General features: G+C 38.2%; 1 protein-coding gene across 1 annotated transcript; it reads right to left on the bottom strand.

Annotated features, from left to right (window-relative positions):
• Window positions 1-20161: 20161 nt before the first annotated feature.
• npy4r (neuropeptide Y receptor Y4) lies at window positions 20162-21734 on the bottom strand. The gene has a single exon (XM_088917159.1). It carries the CDS (start codon window positions 21732-21734, stop codon window positions 20580-20582), a length of 1155 nt encoding a protein of 384 aa, XP_088773285.1. The 3' UTR covers window positions 20162-20579.
• Between the last annotated feature and the right edge of the window lie 251 nt (window positions 21735-21985).

Below are 21985 nucleotides of genomic sequence, written 5' to 3'. Positions count from 1 at the left end.
TTATATAATGTGTGAACATTATGCCCCATATGTCCCGTTGATAAGCCTGACGTTCTAATTTTGTTCCAGCTGTCATCTGCTAGTGTAATGCAGTCTGAAAAAAGCCTGCTCTTATCTTTCTGTCTGACCTTGATGCATTCTTTAGATATGCAATTTATTGGTTGTCTAAGCAAAACAGTCTCTTTGATGGGTGAGTCGCTGTTGTGTGTATATGCTACGGTTGGGAGAAAATTTTGAAAGTTTAATTTTTAAATGTGATTTTTTTCCCCAGATTGAGTCTTAATTGAAGACCTTATGAAAGTTGTTTACAAAATGAATATACTGTGCCAATCTGCTCTTGGAAATGTTGGAAAATGGAAAGTGGAAGTAAAAAAGTCAGTTAGAAGGCAAACAGCACTTATTTTACATCCTTCCTTCTGAGGCTGGTTTTACACCTTCTCAATGATAAAACAATAGGTTAGATTTTCAAATATGTTGCCAAATAAATCTCACTATGCCTCTATATGTTTTCATTATTCTAAGACCATTACATTTCTATCACAAAAACAAATTATCTTATAATTCAGGAATAAAAAAACAAGTTGAGGAGTTTTTTTTTCTTAGTACAGAGCCGTAAACAATCATTGTAATTGTTTCTATCTAGCCTTTGCATGAACACTGCATCAGTATAAATAAATAATTGTTTCTGTTATTAGTTAAGACTAAAAATGTACCACTCTTTTTAAAAAATCAAGAGAAATGTGAAAAGACAATAAAACTGATTACAAAGACAGTAGTTTCCTTTCTTTGGTATCTCTTCCACAGGAATACTGTACAGACACTCCTGCATGAGAAGATAAAGCACAGTCTGTTTAATTTTACTCTAATATTAAATGCATTTCTCTCCCATCTCCTGGGGGGGGGGTTGACAGAGATTGGTTTTATTTACTTATTTACATTGTTTACAGTTTTACGTTAAGCTCCTGCAGGTAAGGCCTTGTGAAAATAGTGGACTGTCTCCCCCCCTGTTAATTGTACGACACTGACATAAATAAGGTGTGACATTTCATGGAAAATCTATTATGAGCTGTGGGCTTGGATGAAGTATAGCGATAAAAAGGGTCAAAAAGACAAAATACCTCCTTTGCGCAGCATGAAATGTAACAGCATGTGTCCTTCAATGTGTAAAAAAGCCAAGGATATGTTACTATTTATGTCTGCAGTTTTTGATTCGCAATTTACTTATTATACAAACTTTATGTATTTTATTCCCTAAAAAGATCAAAGACGATTTGTTGTTGGCTCAGCTTGTTTTGAGCTCTATTGTGTAGCTCTTTAAGAGCCTAGGTCAGAAGGAAAAAAAACCAAATAGATTTGTTCTAAAAACGACTGTAGATGTAAAGATTTGGGGATATGGCAGATGTCAGAATGCAATTTAAAAATACTAGCCTGAAAATCATAAATTGCTAAGTTGGGAGCAATAAATACGTGTCATATTAATTTCAGTTATGTTAGTATTGAAAAGTGCTGTACAGTTTTGCTACAAGTTAATTCACGAGGTAAATTTCACTAGGTAGTATTAAGATTGCCCAGAGTTGTGCCTATTCTTGGAAATTATATTCTATCCACCTGCTAGAAATCACAATAGTGTTAATTATTTATAATAATTAATAATAATTGCTTACACTTATATAGCGCTTTTCTGGACACTCCACTCAAAGCGCTTTACAGGTAATGGGGATCCCCTCCACCACCACCAATGTGCAGCCCCACCTGGATGATGAATCATGGAAACCCGGTGTGTAGAGTGATATATTACATTCCAGTTTTGAAGTGTACACCTTGCTGTGCCCTGATGTGATGTGAGGCTTTAGCAGTGTGACACATTTATTACAGGCCTGTGACTTCTTCAGGACTGTCCGGTCTTGCCATTGCGCAGTAGCTGGTGGGTATGTCATTGGAATTTAACCTTTTTCCCCACATACAATCTGAGACTCGGATGTTGTTTAGTTCCTGCAAAGTAACCGGATTTTGGGATATCCAGAAATGACTATTGGCTTTTCAATAATAGGAACTGTTCAATTATAATAAAACATAAACATTGTTCAATTGAGATTAAAGGTATATCAGTTACTGAGAAAGTTCCAATGAAAACCAGAACTTTCCATTTTTACGTTAACACTAAAGATGAATTAAAAACATAGGAATTCCTAGATTGATTAGAAAACCATTAAAAATAAATTGCCGAGAGCTATGTACTGTACAAACACCACTGTGATTTAGTCAGGTGCCTTAAACTTTAAAAAGCATCAGCTAATTGTTCTGCATTCAAAGTACTTCATCTTATTTTGCTGTGTGAAATCTCAATCAAATAAGCTGTAGTGCTGGTGGGTCAGAATATTATGTTTTTGAAGAAACAATGTTGTTTCCACCAATAGTAAAAACACCTCATTAAAATCACTTACTAAAGAGTAAATTCATATTTGAAAACAACAGATATTTTACAGAGCTATTCCAGAACAAAAAAATATATCAAAGTTTAGTAACTAAGAGCCCTGACAGCCTGACAGTGGGTTTTTCGATTATAATAAGTAGTGGAAGAAATGCTGCTCCTAACCTAATGACCTAATGTACATAGCTTATAAAAATGAGCATTCATATTTCTGAGGTACAGTCTCGTGGTTGAAGCTCTCATCTTTAAAAGGAACTGCACTCAGCTTATTTTGTTATGCCAATAGTAAACTATACAGTACAGAAGTGATTAGGAAAGTTTGCCATCCATATGTCCAGGTCAAAATCTAATAAAAACAATAAAGCATATAGTTTAGTTGTTTTGTTTAATTGTTACTAAGTAACCGCTTTATGCACCTTTCTTAGTACTTCAATATTTGTTCATGATAGTACTCATATAAAAATAAACTTTCATTTTCTGCTACATAATTGTTACAGGCTGACCTCATTTTCTCGCTGTTTATTCAAAGACAGGGCACAAGATTGCATTGTTTTATGAAGGACCTCATTAGAATGCATTTAGGAAAGTAATCACTGTAAACAATGGCAAAGAAAATACTGATTATTTGATGTTGAGTGCATTGTGTAATAGACAGTGTGACTGCCCCTTTTGTGCTCTGTGTTTTCTTCTGTAATGCTGAGGGAGAAAGGGGAATGCAGCAGGAAAGGTGATGACTGCTGTGTGTACACAGCCGAAATAGAAACATGAGTATACCGTATCAGAGTTTTCACAGGTGCTTAGGAGATCTACATTAAGTAGGAAAAAGTCACTTTATTTTTTAGAGTAAACCAGAGTTTACTCTTAGCAATTAGCAAACCCATCATCACTGATTACAGTAAAAGCACGGCCATGTTGTTTTTGTTATGTATTAGAAAGGATTATAAAGAAAGGAAATGACAAACAAATATGATAACAAAACTGAAAATCCAAATTCCTTCTGGTAACACCCCTAATGAATTAGTTAGGCAAATGTTTTATTAATTAAGAATCATGTTATACTGTAAGTTAATAAACATATAAACTTAAAATTAGAAGACTAGAGGACTTAAATGGGCTGCCAAACCCAGCAAAACATGTTGTAAGAACTAAAACTACATCTTAAGTAAAATAAACAAACTGAAATGCTGAGAAAATATCAAGACAACCCCCATTCAGCAAATAAACTTTACAGTTTAAGATGTGTAACAAAAAAGCATGGAATGATATATGTATTATGCATATACAACTTACAACTTATCAAAAACTTCTGTTCAGAATATACTGTAAATTAGTCTAATTGGCTCGTGGTTTAGCCAGTATATTAGGCTACAGCAGGTCCAATGTTTTCATATTAAAATACATAGGATTCGCATTTCACAATGAATACATTATTAATTAATCTCTTTTTGACACTTTTTGTCACTACATCAACTAATTATAAATGAAACATATGGCTGTTACCTCTGAAATCAAAGTGAGTTATCAAATCTAATGAGTTATTTTGAAGTAAATACAGTATGATTTCTATGAACATGTGGTCCCCTCAACATCAAAACACACAGATACAAAGGCTGTTGTGTTTCTATTTCTTGCTCAAGTTTTATTTTCTTGTTTTACTATATATATAACTGTGGGATTTGTTATCCTTACTCTCTCTTATGAGTAAAGCTGATTTGTTTAGTTTTTTGTACATCATTTGTTTATCTGTCAGTAGAATTTTCATGACCAGTAAATTGCATTGATTAAATCTTTCAGATAGTCATGTTGTAAAAAACTGTTAAACCTTTCTCACTTAGAACCAGAGAATCAAAAGCATAAACCCCCATAATTATGAATAATTGTATTTGTACAATATTTACTTAGTGTGAATTCTGATCTTCACCTCATAGCTCTAGTCACAGGAGTGTACTGATAGCACACTGTGTACACCTCTTCTTTCTCAGATTGAGAACTTATTCATTCTGTTATTTTTTCTTTTGAAATTAACAGGTACTGTAGCGATGGGTTCTCTTTCACAGAGATGCAAACACAAAGTTTAATGTTGATTTTACATTCTTCTGTTTTTGTTCATTTTATCCATTTGTTCTGTGGCGGGTACACTGTACCACTTGAGCAGAATCAAGGGAGAGACATGTCACTGTCAGCTCGTTATTTTTTTATCCTGCTGTCTACACCCGGGGCTCGGTTGCCATGCCAGTGTGAGAGTGAGCTGTCAGGAGCTCTTGTGTCAACAAAATCGCAAAAGGGGGAGAGTATAACGCAACTGAGATTTTTGCCAAATAAGACCTGGAGTGAAAAGCACAAAAATTCAATTTTGCTTGCAATTTTGTAAGACAGAGATTTCTAAGGCCATTTGAGGAGACGCTGATAAGATTTTTGCTTAGATTCGAGGGTGGTACTGAGGAGAGGGTGATTGCAATGATTACACAAGTTCCACGTATTATAAAGTTCAACCATTAAACATGAAGTGCTTAATGCACTTTAAAAGACATGGTCACATCTTGGATTCTGTGCTTTTGTTTTCACATCCCATGCTTTTGTACTTTTTCACAATCTGTAGCTCAAAATTGAATTGTTCTCACTGGTAAAGATGTTCATCCTGCTGCTTAAAAACATAAATAACATAAAAATAAAGCTCAACATTGAAGTCTTAGATGAAGTTTAAAATAATTTTGAGAAATTGACTTAGAAAAGAAAGTGGATAAGCTCGCTGTACTAAATGTTCAAATTTGGGCAAAAACTTTAAAGCCAGTATTAGAGCCAGTATTCCTATTTACAGTATATGCAACATCTCCACACATTCTTACATGAAATCAGGGTATTGAATTACAGGTATATTATTATCATTGTCCTTTTACAGACAACTTAGGAGAGGGCTTTAAAAAGCCAAGGAAATGTTTCTAAATATAGCAGAAATTGTAGAAATTAAATAAAAAGAAAAAAAAATAAGGTTATATAATGCGCTAGCTGGACCTCACAACAGTTGTGGTTGCAGCATTATAAAGATTTCAAAGATTTCAATTCTACTTGCGTTCTAATTATTGGTCGTTAGAAATGCCATACACAGAGAGCTTCATAGAAAGGAATCTCTCCAGTCCTGAGCTGAAGGGATTATTAGGGGACTTGATACAAGAAAGGTATGAAGAAATTTTACCTAAGGGATTACTTTATGTTCAGCAGTGAAACAAGAACACAAAGACATAAGTTTAAGAAGCTGGCAAGCAGTGCAGTTGAAACCGACAATAATCATCAGACATGAAATGGCTGAATGGGATCCTCAGAGAAATAAGCTACTGCTTCAGATAGCCGGCTCTCATTTGTGACATTCTTGTATTCGTAAAAGTGCTAAAATATGTTACACATTAAAATTTGACAATGTGAAATTTACCCTTTTCTCATAAAACGATTGTTTTTATAGGACATTCTTGCCTTTTTTAAAACATTTACACAAATGGTTATCTTTATATGACAAGTCATTTGGTTTTACATTTTAACCAAATTGATATCATATTAAGGCATAGACATTTTTATGTGACAATTTACTTTAAATGCTGTGTAGGTAACCGTGATGGACATGCACCTCCATTAATATTCACCAGCTTCTAGTATTGCCCTACAGGAATTTTATCTGCTGAAGCCACACATCAGATGTGCCATTTGTTCCATGGCATTGCCCTTTTAATTCATCCTTCCCCTCAGCGTCTGTGCTGGAACTGCCTGTTCTCAAGGTATCGGGGAAATGCCACTTTCATCAGAGTCGTGGATCAATGCGGGTCGTCCTGTCCGGATATGTGCTCCAGCAAGTTCCTTTGTGTCTCAAAGCACTAAAAAAAAAAGATAAAAAAATATTGCCAGATAATACCAAGCCTCTTTCAAATGTATACATATAAAATATTCATTGACGTAACATAAATATAAAGTTCCTTCAGAAACACTTGGGAATTTTCTGTGAATAATGGAGCATTAGGAGGTAAATGAAGGTGTATTTGGTGTAAACATTTTTACCACTTCTCTCTGGTACTATAGCATCTAATAAAAACCTTGTTCTCATGTTCCCCGTTACAAGTTCTGATCCTGGTTCATTTTCATTATTTCAACAGCAGCCAAACACAGCGTGTGAACCTTCAAGACATCTTTTATAGAGCCAAAGTGAAGATTTTAAAACCACATTTAAGAACGTATAAATAATAAAATTCACTTAAGTTAATATTCTGTAAACTGAAGCACACATTTTTTTCTGAGATGACTATAAATCATTTTTATGGTGCTTCTTATTTTTGCTTTGCCTGCTTTTAAGGAAGGCAAGTGCTGCAATGAGAAGTACTGTAATTAGTTTCAAGGGACATTTCTTGATTAAACCACAAACCCAGCTCATGGTAATGATGCAAGCATTTGACATTTTGCTAAAAACACCTACTCCTTTTACATTCTCCATGAGTCTGGTGAGAATAAGAGCATCACTGTTTTTTATTTTCTTAGACATGTTCTGTATTTTTCCCATTCTCTGCAAACAATACAACAATGAGGCAGAAAGCTAAATACTGTAGGTACTGTACTTCTGACTGAAACATGTGTAGTTACAGTATATCATTGTAAGTGAATAAGTGGAGTCGGGACCATTTCACCTCACCAGCTTTAAAGAAAGGGCTGGATGAAATCCCTGGTTTAACTAGTACTAGCTAGTCAATGAACTACCATCAAACAGGTTAGATGGGCAGAATTGCCTTTTCTCCTTTGTAACCATCTTTATGTGCTTATGTTCTTAATAGTTGACCCTGAATAACACAATATAGTTGAGCAAGTGGAATGACATTCTCCTCCATGGAGTACAATGTCCTTAACTTTGAGGGGAATTTTTTTTGACATTTGACTTTAAACCTAACTTGTATCTACAACAGTGTTACTCACATGGCAATGCTTTGACCCTAATTCAACACATGTGGAAAGTGATATGTCTGAATCCTAGATTTCTAGTTCTCAGGTCGAGCTCTTGCATATTGTGATTGAACTGTGCCCACATGTTTTTGTATTAAAGGGACCTGATACTGCTTGGTTTTGGTGTAGAGTTTGTGTTAAATACTAATGCAAGCCCTCCTTAGATTATATTTTTTTAATGAAAAATTATATCAGATATAAAGAAGGATTCTGAAAAAGAACCTCACAGATCATACTCACTGAACCCTGTTTGGCAATTTTCCATTACAAAAATAAGTAGTTATTGTTTTTATTGGCAAACTCCAAGTAGGAGAGATTTGAGAAAACAGATGGCTCATTAATACATATGCCGCCAGCATGCCGTTAGTTAAGTAATTTTCAGGCTCAGTTTTTCCGAATAGCGTCAAGCAAAACAAATATTTAAGAAGCAACAAGACTGCAACAGACAATCTTGAAACAAACACCCTTGAAAGTGATGATATTAATGAAAATTCATTAGCCATATGTCAACTGACCTCAATAGAGCATGAAAACTATGCATGATGTACATTTGAGCATTACAGGAACTGTATTCTGGGGACCGTCTTGTGTATTAAAAAAAGAATAATAAATATGCAGTTTAAATTTTCTTTCCTTAAAATTTGAAAGAAACAGATTTATTGTACTGTATTTGGTTTACATTCTGGGCTTAACAGAATCCCTGATGAAAAATGTAAGAAAAAAATGTCTTCTGGTAAAATAAACGTTTTTGATCATTATCCCTCTGGTTCCTTGAAAGGGTCCATAAAAGGTAGTCTGTACAGTATGTATTGTTAAAATGCAGCTTTAGAAACACGTTATATGTTTATGTTGTACTTTATACAGAGCGAGTGTTGAACACCCACTCTTGCTCATAGGAATGTGCATTGGCAGAAGGCAGTGCTAGAAAATGTAACAGCCAATGGGCACAATAAGATTACCCCTGTGTTTGCCACTGTTACCACTGGCCTTTCTGTAATCCTGGGCTTGAGACCCCCTCTCATACAATATGTTCACCACTGGCCTTCAGCTATTTCTTATCATATTTCAAGCACCTGCAGCAACCCACAGGTCAGATCATCACAGAAGCATGTTCTGTATGCCCACAAGACAACCTCCTGCTGTTTCCGAAATCGCCTTGCAGCAATGAATGTATTGGTAATGCAAAAGAATAAAAAAGTAAAGTACAATAGACTGACCTTTTCCTTCTGTATCACTGCAGTTAAGAGGTGTTTTTTTTCACTGCTGTGATAACATCTACACAAAATGAAAAGTGTGAATATTAAAATGTCTTAATTAAGACAGTGAATCAATTTAGTTTTTTTTTAATGGATATTGATATTCAAATTTCTTTGGAATGCCTTCTGTAGCTCTAAGGTAATCCTGTCAATATTTAGAAAAGAGAATAGAATACATTGAAATGTAAAGTGGGAATTGTGTTCCTCAATTGTGCGTATACACATTTGTAACCTTGGTCAGCTCTTCCAAGAGATCTCAAAAGATGTAAATATATCTTGCCTGCTCTAGTACTTGTAAAGATCAACTAACTCTCTAAAAGGAAATCTTTAAGCAGATCTTTTCTTTTGGTCTTCTCTTAAATCTTTAGCAAACATTATTTGAAATGCCAAGGTCAGTAGTTGCCAGCCCTGGTCCAGGGTGATCACTAGTTCTTGCCTTTCTTTTTGATCTTCTAACTTGGTTACATAGATTAATTATTTCAGCCGAAACACATAGCCATTGAGACCTTGTCCTTACCGAGAATTACAGTAAAGCACATTTTCAGTTTACAGTCCACACATAGAATCAATAGTCTTCCAAACCCTAATAGTTATGATGAGTCTATGGTAGCACAAAGAAAAAAGCAATTGAAACAAATGCAAAATGAAGGTACTGTAAAGGTCTGGTGAAGATGAAGAAAAAAACGACATTATGGATTATTTGTCATTAATCGCCAAATGGAGATCCTGGATACTTTTATGCATTTCTTATGTTTTTTATATTGGTCTCTGGGTGGCATCATTAAATGGTTAAAATAATAATATTAGATAATATTTTGGGTGGCAGGTAAATGTCGATCATGAAGATGAATACAGTGTGGCACCCTCGCCTGGCGTTACAGTCGAAGAGAGCAGGATGGGAGTTGTAGTGGCCAGGCGGGGACTAGGGGAGCCCCTGGCCAGTGTCGCTGACTAATTGTGGAACGGGTGTACACCATTGTACGATCGCCCAGATTTATGTAAATAGTTTCCCTGGTTTTACACCCCCTTTTACACCTGTACCCACTTACCACCCTAAGCCCCACGTACCTCTGCCCCAAATGACCCTAGTGTGTTGTACGCTGCTTTCTTTGGTTTTCCCTTCTTGTTGCTGCTGTGCTTGTCCGACAATAAAGCGCTTGTGCTGTTAAATAAAAGAGCTTGAATTCCTGTTTTTCATCCTCGCCGAACCCACCGTGCTACAACATGATAGAGCAACATGTTAGCAAAATCATTACATTCTATTTTTTGGGAAGAGGAATTCTTTTTATTGCAATCTACAGTAAATGTCCTTTTCATTCATACGTCCTGTGATTGGAAAAGACAGGAGCTTTCAACAGAAGAAGCCTGGCACCAAAACTGTATCCTGATTTTAACTAGAGGCTTGTTGGATGAACGATAGTGCCTAACTCTTGATTTCTTTAAAACACTAGTGCTCCTAATTTGCTGTTATGCCTGCTGTTATGCCTGCTCTTATTAGGGCATTTTATTCACTTTGTGAATGCAGGCTTTATCAACATGTGTCCTTTCTTTACTTGCTTTAGCGCCTGATTTAGAGGCTTTTGCAGCCAAAAATCCCATTGCAGTTACTGAAGGTTGCTCTCTAAGATGAGGTGATTGGCTCACAGCTAGAAAACTGCCCGGGTGGCAAATTATGACTCATGTAACTGCAGTCTGCCAGAGATTACATGGTTCCCAGATCCGTCACAGTTAAAGGTGAAAAATAATTTATATTCCAGGCCTTAACTGAGAAGGATGGCAGCAGACAACTTGATGAGCAAGTGGTATGTGGAAGGTTTACCTCCTGAAAAATTAATCCAGAGAGGTTGCAGACAAATTTCACAGGAACCCCAGAGCAGAGCTGCATAATTACACAGGTTGCAAAAGATTTTTTTTTGAGCGTCGTCCTGGTCTGTTGTAATCCCGCCAGGCCTGTCCGGCTGAGCTGGAAGTGGCCCGACACAGCAGTCTCTGGAGACTTCACCCCGTGCTGTGAGCACCCCCTTCCTGCAGCCTGCTGTCGCTCGGCTGCCTCTCCTTCTCTGTCAGAAGCCCCCAGCCACATCCTCCGCCTCTGCAGACCTGTCCTTGTTCATGGGCATGCTCAGGATCCCGACCCCAAGGTCTTCAGCTAGTTGACACCATTTACAGATGAAGTCTGTCATCCTTCAAGCACACACCACTTTGGCTTGTTTCTATCTCACTGTTCAGTTGCACTTTTTAGCCCAGCTCATGGTGCCAGAAAATGTTTTTAGATACAGTATGAATATGTTACTTAAATTATAACAGTATGCTCAGTGCTTCCTTTTTATTTTCTCTATGCTGTTTAAATAGGTTAGTTGGGAATATATAAATGTTTTAAAATGGAGTATATGATGAGTGGAGAAAGAGAGTACTTAAGGGAGCAGCTAAACAAAATACAAGAAATAGATATAAGGGTGGCTTATTTACAGAATGAAACTAAGACTATGATTTATAATTGTGTTTTTTATTATTTCTGAACCTGAATGGTTGGTAAGTTGGGATTTGTTCACGAGGAGGTAAAGAATCAAATTCTTCTTTTGCCCTTTAGGGTGACTAGAAACAAGTTCCAGGATGGAAGCCAATTTATTTTTAACAACAACCCCCCCAAAAAAACAAGGGACTAAAAAAAAATGTGAAAAGTAATATTCAGCAAACAGTAAACAAATCATCCTTCTCAATTACATCCTGTCTAAGCAATTGAGAAGATACAGTAAGTCTGTCAAGACACTTGATACATGTGTTTCTGCTACAAAGCCTGGGTGATACTATTGGAGTTGAAACTGTTGTGCTGGGAACAGCATGAACCATAGCTGGTCTTCCTTTCATTAAAACGAGACATAGCAGTACATACAGTACATGTATCAGGTGTTATGGCAAAATTTCAATGATTGTCTCATTAAAAGGAGACCAGCAGAGCTCTAGTTTTCTGATGCTTCCCACATCAGTTACTGTACCTGAGTAGTTTTGCTTGATATGCAAATATCTATTGTCTTTATGTGATAGATTCATAATTTATGTGTGTGATTGTATGCATAATTGACGTTTCAGAATAAAAAGTTTTGTGTAAAAAGAAAGCTCTGACAAACGCCTATACTTGGAATGAAAAGGAAGTTATATACTGTAAGCTTGTTTTAATTCCATGACAATGTGGTCCCTGTCATCCCATCCTGGGTGTATCCCACCTTACTTCCCTTGTTTGCCGGGATAGGCTCTGGCACACCTGTGACCCTGAATCGGATGACGGCGTTAGTGTGAGGTACAATAATATTACACAGTTTAAAACGATGATTTTCTGCTCATTTTCTTGGCCGGTCTCAAGCACTGATCGTGAAGTTTTTGTCACCTACGCACTACTCTCTGAAGTACCACGCTTCTCCTGTGACTGCTCTCCACTGCATCGCTTCAGTAATTATCGCCCACACCTGCTTCCGATTATCAGTAAAACTACTATTTAACCCGGCCTTCCTATTCACTCACTGTCCAGTCTTGAAGCTTGCTTCAGTCTCTGCGGTCTACCTTGGACAGTTACTTTCTATCTCAGCTGCTTACCGATTCTGCCTCAGAATCCTTTCACAATCATTACAGCTAGAAATGTCACGCCCCAACGCCGTTACATTCCCAAACCCACTGTTTCCCAGTTTCATTCCTAATTGAACCCATCACATTCCCACATGGACCAGATTCCACAAATTCTCACTCCCAGACCAATTATCCAACCACGTCCCTCACACACCAACCCATGCTCACTATTGAGAAGCCTCCCAAAGTATTCTCTTGTGCGTGTTTCTAACCTTTTTGACTGATCTCCTAGTTCCTAACCTTTGCTTCTACCTTTTTGACCACGCTCTTTGGATTTTGTTTTTTGGATTGTCTTTCTTGGATTTCCCTGGTTACCGGACTCATTGCTTCTCCAATCGACCAAGCCCCTGGATTACGTGTTTTTGGATTGTCCCTGCGCTACTCCACATTCTGCAGGATTCACGGTTACACATACAGTAAAGATCCTCCTATTCTACCGATCGGTTCCCTGACAGAAAACGGGTGGATGGATAAAAGGTAGTCCTGGAACATAAAATGTCATTTAGAAACCATTTTATGCTAAATTTGAACTTATTGAGTTTTTAAACATGTAGGCCTTTTGTCTTCTTACACTGACTTATAGTTGGGGTGGTACTATGGTGTGGAGTTGGCACTGCTGGCTCAGAGCTGGCTGAGATCGATTTCCAGACTGATTGATTGATTGATTGGTTATTCTGAATCGTCCCTTTCTCCATTTCCCAGCAGTGGACTGACCTCCAATTCAGAGGGAGAGCAGTTACATGTTCTTAGTCCCACCTTGCAAGCAGCACATCCCGGATGATCTCTGGCTTTTCATACCCCTCACTATGATAAGTGCCCAAAATTGTTAGATTACAGATTTTTAAGAACACTGCGTAAATTCTAAGAATTGAATTTGAAATATCTCTATTTTGATTATTGCTTCCTAATTAGTTTTCAGGAGGAGGCTGTCCATATCTAAGTAGCAGACGACTGCAGAAATACTGAGTAGGCAGATGTAGCACTAAATGACCAATTTCAGCATCTTTGAATTCCATGCAGCTCTAATTGTCCTAATTGTTTTATTTTTAGGTCCATTGCTCAAGGTCAATGAAGATGAGTTACTGTAGACGATCCAGGAATCCATTGAACCCATAGATTGAGAAAATGAATGATTTTAAAGAGATGAAGCAGGGCAAAGTCAAACTGAACTACAATTCCATGTTCCACATACATGTCTGAAAGTTTTGTTTTGCTAAACACCACCTTAACTTATACTTTGCAACAACACAGAGCAAGTTGGAAAAGCTTGAAACCTTTTGAAAACATTCCCCTTATTGGTCACACCTCTCAGTGCTGGAAATATAAGACTGTTTGGGAAAACACAAGACGCTGTCCTGCCTAAACATAAAGTTCCATTATGCATTTCTGTTTTAGCTATTGGCATGACAGAAAATTACAGGGAAATTACTTAGGACATTTCCCTAAGGGCTGTAAATAAATAGAGCTGAAATCTGTTGGAGCAGGGTTCGTACTTCGTACATTCTTTTGTGAAATGTTAATAAACTGCTACCAAAGAAGGCCAACAGGATTAAATATATATACAAGTGTAACAGCCCTGCTACACAGTACTGTCTTAAAATGTCTGTAACCAGGAGCTACTTAATACTAAATGCATTTAGAGAAGATGTAAATAAACAAGTTATTTTTTCCATATTTGTTTCATATTACATCTTCTAAGTAATATTTTTATGCCAGATATGCTCAAGGTACAGTAGTTGTCAGTCAGCAAGCCCAGAACTTTACACAGGAGGTAGTTGAACAATATGGTGTTGGTGCAAAGAGTAAGGACCAAAAGAAAGTGGAAGGTAGATTACCTTTTACCAGAACAATACCTTGACTCACTAATTCAGGTATTAATAAGTAATGTTACTCTAAATAGTCTGTTTAAAACACATCAAATCATCTTATAAAGCTCTTAGGAGCTGACTTATGATTTTCTAAACTTTACTCTGTCAAACCTACTTTTAAATACACTTGATAGGTTTATTCCATGCTAAAAAGAGAAGAAAGAAAACACAACGTTTCAGCTGTGGAGCCTTCTTCAGGTGTGAGCTCACACCCGAAGAAGGCTCCACAGCCGAAACATTGTGTTTTCTTTCTTCTCTTTTCAGCATGGAATAAATCTATTACTTGTTCCATTGCAGCCTGCGCATGTTTATGCAGCTACCCACCTGAACTACTTTTAAATACTGTGAGATATACCGTATACAGTAAGTGGAGGTTCATTGGGTGAGAGTGGCTCTTTTATCTGTGGCAGAAGTGAGCTCAGCCATTAACCGGGAATTTGTTTAACTCTCTGCAGTCTTGTTACATAAGCAAGACAATTCCAACTGATACTTCACAGCTGTGGGTTTGTGTGCCAGAAAACTCTATTGAGCTATAGCTCATTATTCAGAGAAGTCAGTTTAATGGATGGCTAATGTATGTGAACTAAAAATCCTCAACAAGAGGAAGCTAGGTCTGTCTTTGACATGTGACCTAACGGAGATCTGTTTTATTAATATTTATAGTGGTTCATATTAGGAAAATGTATCTTGTCACAGCTGTTTCATTTGAAATGTCTAGGTCTGTAATTCTTTCAGAACAAAGCTTCAACTGCAAGTGATGGCAGGTGTCAGGTGCATCCCTGACCTCTTGAGATGATAAGGCTAAAATAAGTAGAAATAATTGAACTGCTCTTGATAATCATAAGTGGGGAAAAAATGTTGGGAATTTACATGTAAATTAAACAATTATGAATTAATATCAAAATCTGTGAGGATGAAATTGCAGTATTATATAGAAACAGCTGCAGGATCACAATCAAACATTCTGATCTACCCTTGTGAGTGTCACGATTGTAAACCCCTCCTCTGAAGGAGCCCAGCCCTTCCTTGTTTTATACTCATCTCCCGCAGCTGCCTCCGGTTCCAGCCCCCCGTGCTATATAAGCCAGACGTTCCTGCCTATCGGGGCTCAGCTTTCTGTCACGAAGCGTTCTTTCAGGACCCTACGCAGACAACACAACCTGGGGAGGAGTGAGGAAAACACGGGGAAAAAGGCATGCAAAGGGGCTGGAAGGAAAACAGGGGGCGTGTCCATGGTGCGCTGGTGTCCGGGGGAGGTGTGGCCGAGGCAAACAGTCCAAGGGAGTCCGAGGCAAATCCAAGAGTGTAGCAAATGTCCAAGACCAGGTAATCCATCCTGACAGACATACAGAGTTAAAAGCCGGAGTGGGATCCGGCTGAGGGTCAGGGGAATAAAAGGGGGTAACGGGACCAGACTCTCCCTAATCCTGGACTCTGTAGGTCAGGATGTTGTGATGAAGCCTATGCCGTCGAGTCACTCCTGGACTCACGGGTAGGCGGGCTTCCGGGCGTCCATCTTCCAAAGGTGAGCCCCGATAGGCAGGAACGTCTGGCTTATAACACGGGGGGCTGGAACCGGAGGCAGGTGCGGGAGATGAGTATAAAACAAGGAAGGGCTGGATCGTCCTTAAGAGGAGGGGTTTACGATCGTGACAGTGAGATATGCAAGCAATGTTAACCCAGTCTCTAAGTTCTTTATTATAATAATAATAATTGCTTACACTTATATAGCGCTTTTCTGGACACTCCACTTAAAGCGCTTTTTACAGGTAATGGGGATAATTCATAGATGGGGATTATTAGGAGGCCATGACTGGTAAGGGCCAATGGGAAATTTGGCCAGGGTGCCAGGGTCACACCCCTACTCTTTTCAAGAAATGCCCTGGTATTTTTAATAACCACAGAGAGTCAGGACCTCAGTTTTACGTCTCATCCGAAGGACGGCGCCTGTTTACAGTATAGCGTCCCTGTCACTATACTGGGGCATTAGGACCCACATGGACTGTAGGGTGAGCGCCCCCTGCTGGCCCCACTAACACCTCTTCCAGCAGCAACCTTAGTTTTTCCCAGGAGGTCTCCCATCCAGGTACTGACCAGGCTCATACCTGCTGAGCTACAGTGAGCAGCCAGTTGTGAGTTGCAGAGTAATATGGCTGCTGGCAGTCACTTTATAATGCACCCTTCTGTGGAATACAGCTCCCTGCCTCACAATGAATTTAGTAAACATGCCAATATTAAGGTGAAAATGAATTGTTTTTAGCATAATGTCTTAGAAAGACAGAGGACTTGGAATTTTGCATCATTTCCAACATCCATCTGTTGAAAAATGGGAAGTGGCACAGAATGACCAAGCCATAGGGAAGGATGAACTGTGAGAGGCTCATTTGCAATTAATTCAGAAATGTGCTTCTGAACAAAGTGTGGTAATTACATCAGCAAGGAGACTGAAGTGTACTATAGCTAACAAGCTAATGAAATATAGCTATTTATCTTTCTTTTCGTTTTTCAAGTGGTAGGAGTAGCTATCCATAATGTTTTAATTAGTGTCATTACTTTTCAAATACAATAATATGACACATAGAAATGTTTTCAAAATGTGATTTTCAAAATTGGAAAACTGCTTTGAATGATTTGTTGTGTACTTGTTCATTTCCATTGGAATTTCTTTCAAATTAACTACATACAGTACGTTTAAATGTGTAAATCCAGTAAAGAGACAATAAAACTGTGATATTGTTGAATTAGTACAAGACAAAGGAACTGGTGACTTTGATAAAATAGCATAACAAATCAAAATAAACTGATTTGAGTAAATAATCATAGATACTCAGTGCCAAAAGTAACTATGAAAACAGAAGTTTAGCATTGTTTGAGCTTGCTAACTGTATATAAAATATTAAATGATATTGATTAATCAATTCTCTTTAGTCTCTTTAAAGGGGTTTTCACATAAGTGGTTTACTAGAATAGTAAGTGGTAGGTTATTATTGGATCATCATCCATAGATAAAATAATAATTGTAAAGTATGGTTAAAAACTATTCTTTTGCGCTGGTGCACTGAAGATTGAACAAGCAAGAAATTGTTTAAAAATTTTATTGTAACATTTTACTAAATAAATATTCACAGAAAAAATACAGCATTGTTTATTTGCAGGTACAATGATAGCCATTATATCTTAAGCAGAGTAGTTATTTATAATCCTAATTATATGTCAGACTTTGCTAACAAATCTAATTCAATAATTATAGGAAAGAGTTTGATACCCCATTTAGGAATTTCTAGATGTTCTCTTTTAAAAGAACACAGAATTCATAAAAATCGCAGTAATGGGTGATGCAAAACTGGATTGGTATTTCTGCATAAAATTCAAATACAATAATATGGCACTTTCATAAAAAAATCATTTCAAAATTTGATTTTCAAAGTAGGAAAACTGCTTTGAAATTGGTTTTGTTCGTAAACCAGATTCATTTTTTTTCATACAGTAGATTTGCAGTTTATTTAAAAACACGAGCTTTTGCCAAACGTCTTATAGTACCATACATATCCACAGTTTCCAAGTGGTAATAATATTAATTAAATCTCTTTGCACCAAAGAACTTAAACATTGGTCCATGACTGTTCTAGGAAAGCCCCAGAAAAGACCGTTCTTCTACATACAGAACATTGGCACTGAAATGAATCCTAGAGTGCTTCAGCTGATAAAACAAGTCAAAAGCAGCACCACTAAAGACATCTGGTTATTTACTGTACATTGCATGAGGTACATTCTCATATTTAAAAGGCAATATATATTATTTTTTAATCATGCTTCCTTGAACTGTGTAAAAAAATTAAACACATTTAAAAACATGTATTCCATATTAAAGCATTGGACATAAAAAATAAGCATTTCCATTCCACAATTTTAAAACGTATTATGTATTAAGTCCTTGCATTTCTTATGTTATCATGCAAAAGGTGTCTAACGTGGTACTTAGTTTGTAACGTTTGCTGCAGTTATGGACACCAAGATTGGATCAAATCCAGAATACAGGACATTTAATTTAGTCATGCATCCCGGAAAGCCCTGCTTTTTGTGCAGACCTAGAATTGGTGTGAGTCATATTGTGAATCGTTTTGCTTGTGTAAATACAGTACATACTGTAGGTTACTGTTGCTGTAGGTTGGAAAAGTGCTCTGCAGTAATTTAATGTGGAATCACTGCCGTATCAGAAAATCATTAAAAACCTGCTGTACCGTAGCACTGTTTCAGAAAATGATTATGCTAGTACATGCAAGAACTAGTTTTGTTTTGGATTTTTGTATTATCTTAACACACTATTGTTGTTTTTGGCAAAGTAATAGCCTTGCTCCTACCGAAGGTTATTTATAAAAAGCAAAACTTCTGATGTGTCTCCCAAGTGATAGACCTTTTTCTAACTTATGGAATAAAAGGAACATTCAATATTCAGAATACCATTTTTGTCTATCCCAGATGGATAATATACGTATATAATGATATAATGCTACGTATTTCATTACGTTTCTGTTACTGTGAAAGAATAAATTAAAATAAACGCAGTCAGCTGCCATATTGTATTTGTAATAGGACTAAATTCAATATTCTACACAATACAGTTTTGTGTTCTTGCTGAACAATAAAGCATAAAATAACACAAAAAATAGTGCAAATAATTACTCCACTTAAATGATAAAGGTAATTGACACTTAATATTCTTGAAATAATAAAGACTTTGAAATGATTCCAAAGATGCTATTGAGCATTGTGCAGAAGAGAGGTGTTTCAGGGAAATTCAATGAACTTGAAGCAGTTTGTGGGTCTGGTGCTGCATTCATTATTTTTGACATTTTTCTTAATGTACCCACCTGCTTTAGTGACATCTTTGTGGGACTTTGTGAGAATTTTCCACCTGTTACCATCGCTAATACTATCTGGACTGGTGCAAAAATCCAAGGAAGGCCACCTACGAAACTGCCTCCCTCAATCACTAGGATTGATAACGTCCTCCTTATTTCTTCTTCATGTTTTGCTTTCTGTGGAGTGTGATGTTATTTCTAGAAGTTAACCCCCTACATCCCTTTGTCATCAGAGCCTAGTAGTGTCTGTGGAGGAGCGCTGCAGCTCTCTGTGACGGCACTGCAGGCTCACAAGCATCAGCAGGGCTCACTAACAGTGACAAATGTAACACATGGCAGGTCCAGAATACTCTGGCCCATCGAAACCATGTGATAACTGGAAAAGCTCAGACTCAAACCAGTCATGTCTGGATTCTAGGCCCAACCTTTAAAATGAACCATTTGTGGAGCTCTATTGCATTCATTTCCCTTGCATATGGCAACTTAGCTGTTCTCAGGAAGAAATATCAATATTTCAATCAATAATGGCTCTATGACTTAAAGCACTAAAAATGATCACTTATGGTAAATACCCCCTCACAACATCTGAGAATCAGCAGAAGTAAGGCAGTGTAGTTGTCACGATTATAGTTCCCCCTCCTTAAGGGTGCTCCAGCCCTTTCACTAGACTTTATTCTCTGCACCTGTTCCCTATTCCCAGCCCACCTTAAAAGCCAGGCGCTGACGCTCATCCGGGCTCTGCATCTGATTTCCATATCGTGCGAGTCCGGGACCTGGAAGCGCCTGGTCCCGTTAAGGTTTTAACCTCTGTTCCCGTTCCTGTTCCCCGTCCGCCGGTTCCGACCCGGCCTTCGTGGTTTTTATCTTGTTCTGATGGATCTCCTGGTTTTGGACTTACCCTTGCGTTTTGGATTATCCCTAAGGACTACTCTCTCGGATTGTTCGCCTCGGCCACACCTTCCCCGTGCACCAGCGCACCTTGGACACGCCCCCCCGTCTTCAGCCCCGTTTTCCTGCATGACATTTCCCTAGTGTTTCCCCCACTCCGTCGGACTGTGTCGTCCGCATAGGGTCCGGAAAGAACTGTTCGTTACAGTAGTGGTGCAAAACACTCATTTAAATCACAAAAGGAATGGGCATACAATCCATAATCAGTCAGGAATTTAATAAGAGCTTTCAGCAGGATGTTAATTTTATTACTGACTGGCACTTTACTCAATGAACACTAAAATACTAAACTGTCGTAAGCTGTTAACTTTTCACATTACATATTCTGTATACAATACCTATTTTCTTCAAAACAAATTTGAGCCAATTTTTAAAAAAAGTTAACTTTTCTTTTCTGAGTAAGCTGAGTAAAATCCACTGTGGGATTAATGGTTTTGAGATTGTTTTTTTCCTTTTAAAAATGCTTTTTTGTAGACAATAATATAGTACATTTCTGAGCCTTAACCCAGCACTTACTAGCAGAGTGCATCAGTTACCTGGTAAACTGATGCTTTATATATTATAACTCATATTATATCGGGGGCTTCACGCTTGGTCTGACTGAAGGCAACCCAGTGTTCTACACAGAGTTACTCCTACAGCTCAGCCTCAGTGATGTCTTGGACACCTCTGTGTGCATGGTGGACAGGGGAAAGTGCTCATAGTCCTCTTCCACAGGGCTACACTTGCAGTGCAGCACCACTGATTTCACCTCCTTTTTGAAGTTGTTGTTCAGGAAGCCATAGATGATGGGGTTCACACAAGTAGAAACCATGGCCATCAGGTGGCAGAGGGAGAAGATGAGGTCATGGTGGCAGTACATGACCGCCTCATAGTTCCAGTCTGCCACCATGTTGAATGTGTTGAGAGGCAGCCAGCACACTGCAAAGACAGTGACCAGAGACACCAGCATGACATTTATCCTCTTGCTGTGGGTCATACGTCGGTTGTCTTCACAGGTTCTGTCCAGCATGTCCTTGCGCTTACGTAGACGGGCATAGATCCTCACGTAGCACACCAGGATGAAGAGCAGAGGGGCACAGTACTGAAAGACCAGTAGCCACATAGTGTAGATCAGCTTTTGCTGATGGGAGGGCCAGTTTTCCTTGCAAACTGCCTTGTCTTCCAAAGAGGCAGTGAAAAGCGACAGCATCTTGAAGGGCTCATCGGTCAAAATGTGGAAGGCCAAGAATGGCAATGAAATGAAGCAAGCGAGCATCCATATGATGACGACAGCAAGGTACGCTTGAGGCACTGTGGGCTTCCAGCCAGCCGGGTTTATGATGAGCTGGTGCCGCTCCAAAGCAATTAGAACAAGGGACAGGATGGAGACAGTCACGGACATGCACTGCACAAATGGCATCATCTTACAGAGAACCTCGCCGAAAATCCAGTAGTCCATTAGGGTGTAGACCACTGTGAAGGGCAAACAGAATGCACACACCATGATGTCTGAGAATGAGAGGTTGGCAATGAAGATACTGGTGACATTGGCCTTCTCTTTCTGCTTGGCTATAACGCAAATCAAGCACACATTTCCCACCAGCCCCACGGCCATGACACTGCAATAGGAGGCCACCAGGAAGACAGTGACCCCAGGTGAGACGTTACAAGGCTCTTCCAAAAATGGAGGCAATGCATTAGTTGAATTGTTGAAAAAGAATGACTTATTTGTGGAGAAACCTGGAGGGACCTCATCCAGGCCAGGGAATCTGGTCCTGTTCATGGCACCCATCAGGAAAATTTCAGAAGACACAAAACCGCTTCCTCATTTCAAAGACCAGTGCAGAAAGGGAATGTCAGGGTGCAGGAAAGAAAGCATCTGCAGGCGGAGAAAGAAATAATGGATTAAAATGTAACTAAAATATTTTTAGGTTGTAAACACAGTTTTAAGGTTAAATTTGTGCTTTTAACATTTTTAGCATTGTTTTGTTCTGAGAGGTTTTGTGCTCACTCAGTTTTGTTCTTCCTTGACCAATTCCATAA

Source organism: Atractosteus spatula, chromosome 5 (assembly GCF_055471065.1).
Source record: "Atractosteus spatula isolate fAtrSpa1 chromosome 5, fAtrSpa1.hap1, whole genome shotgun sequence".
In the NCBI taxonomy this organism is placed as follows: Eukaryota; Metazoa; Chordata; class Actinopteri; order Semionotiformes; family Lepisosteidae; genus Atractosteus; species Atractosteus spatula.
This window is presented reverse-complemented; position numbering and strand designations above follow the sequence as displayed.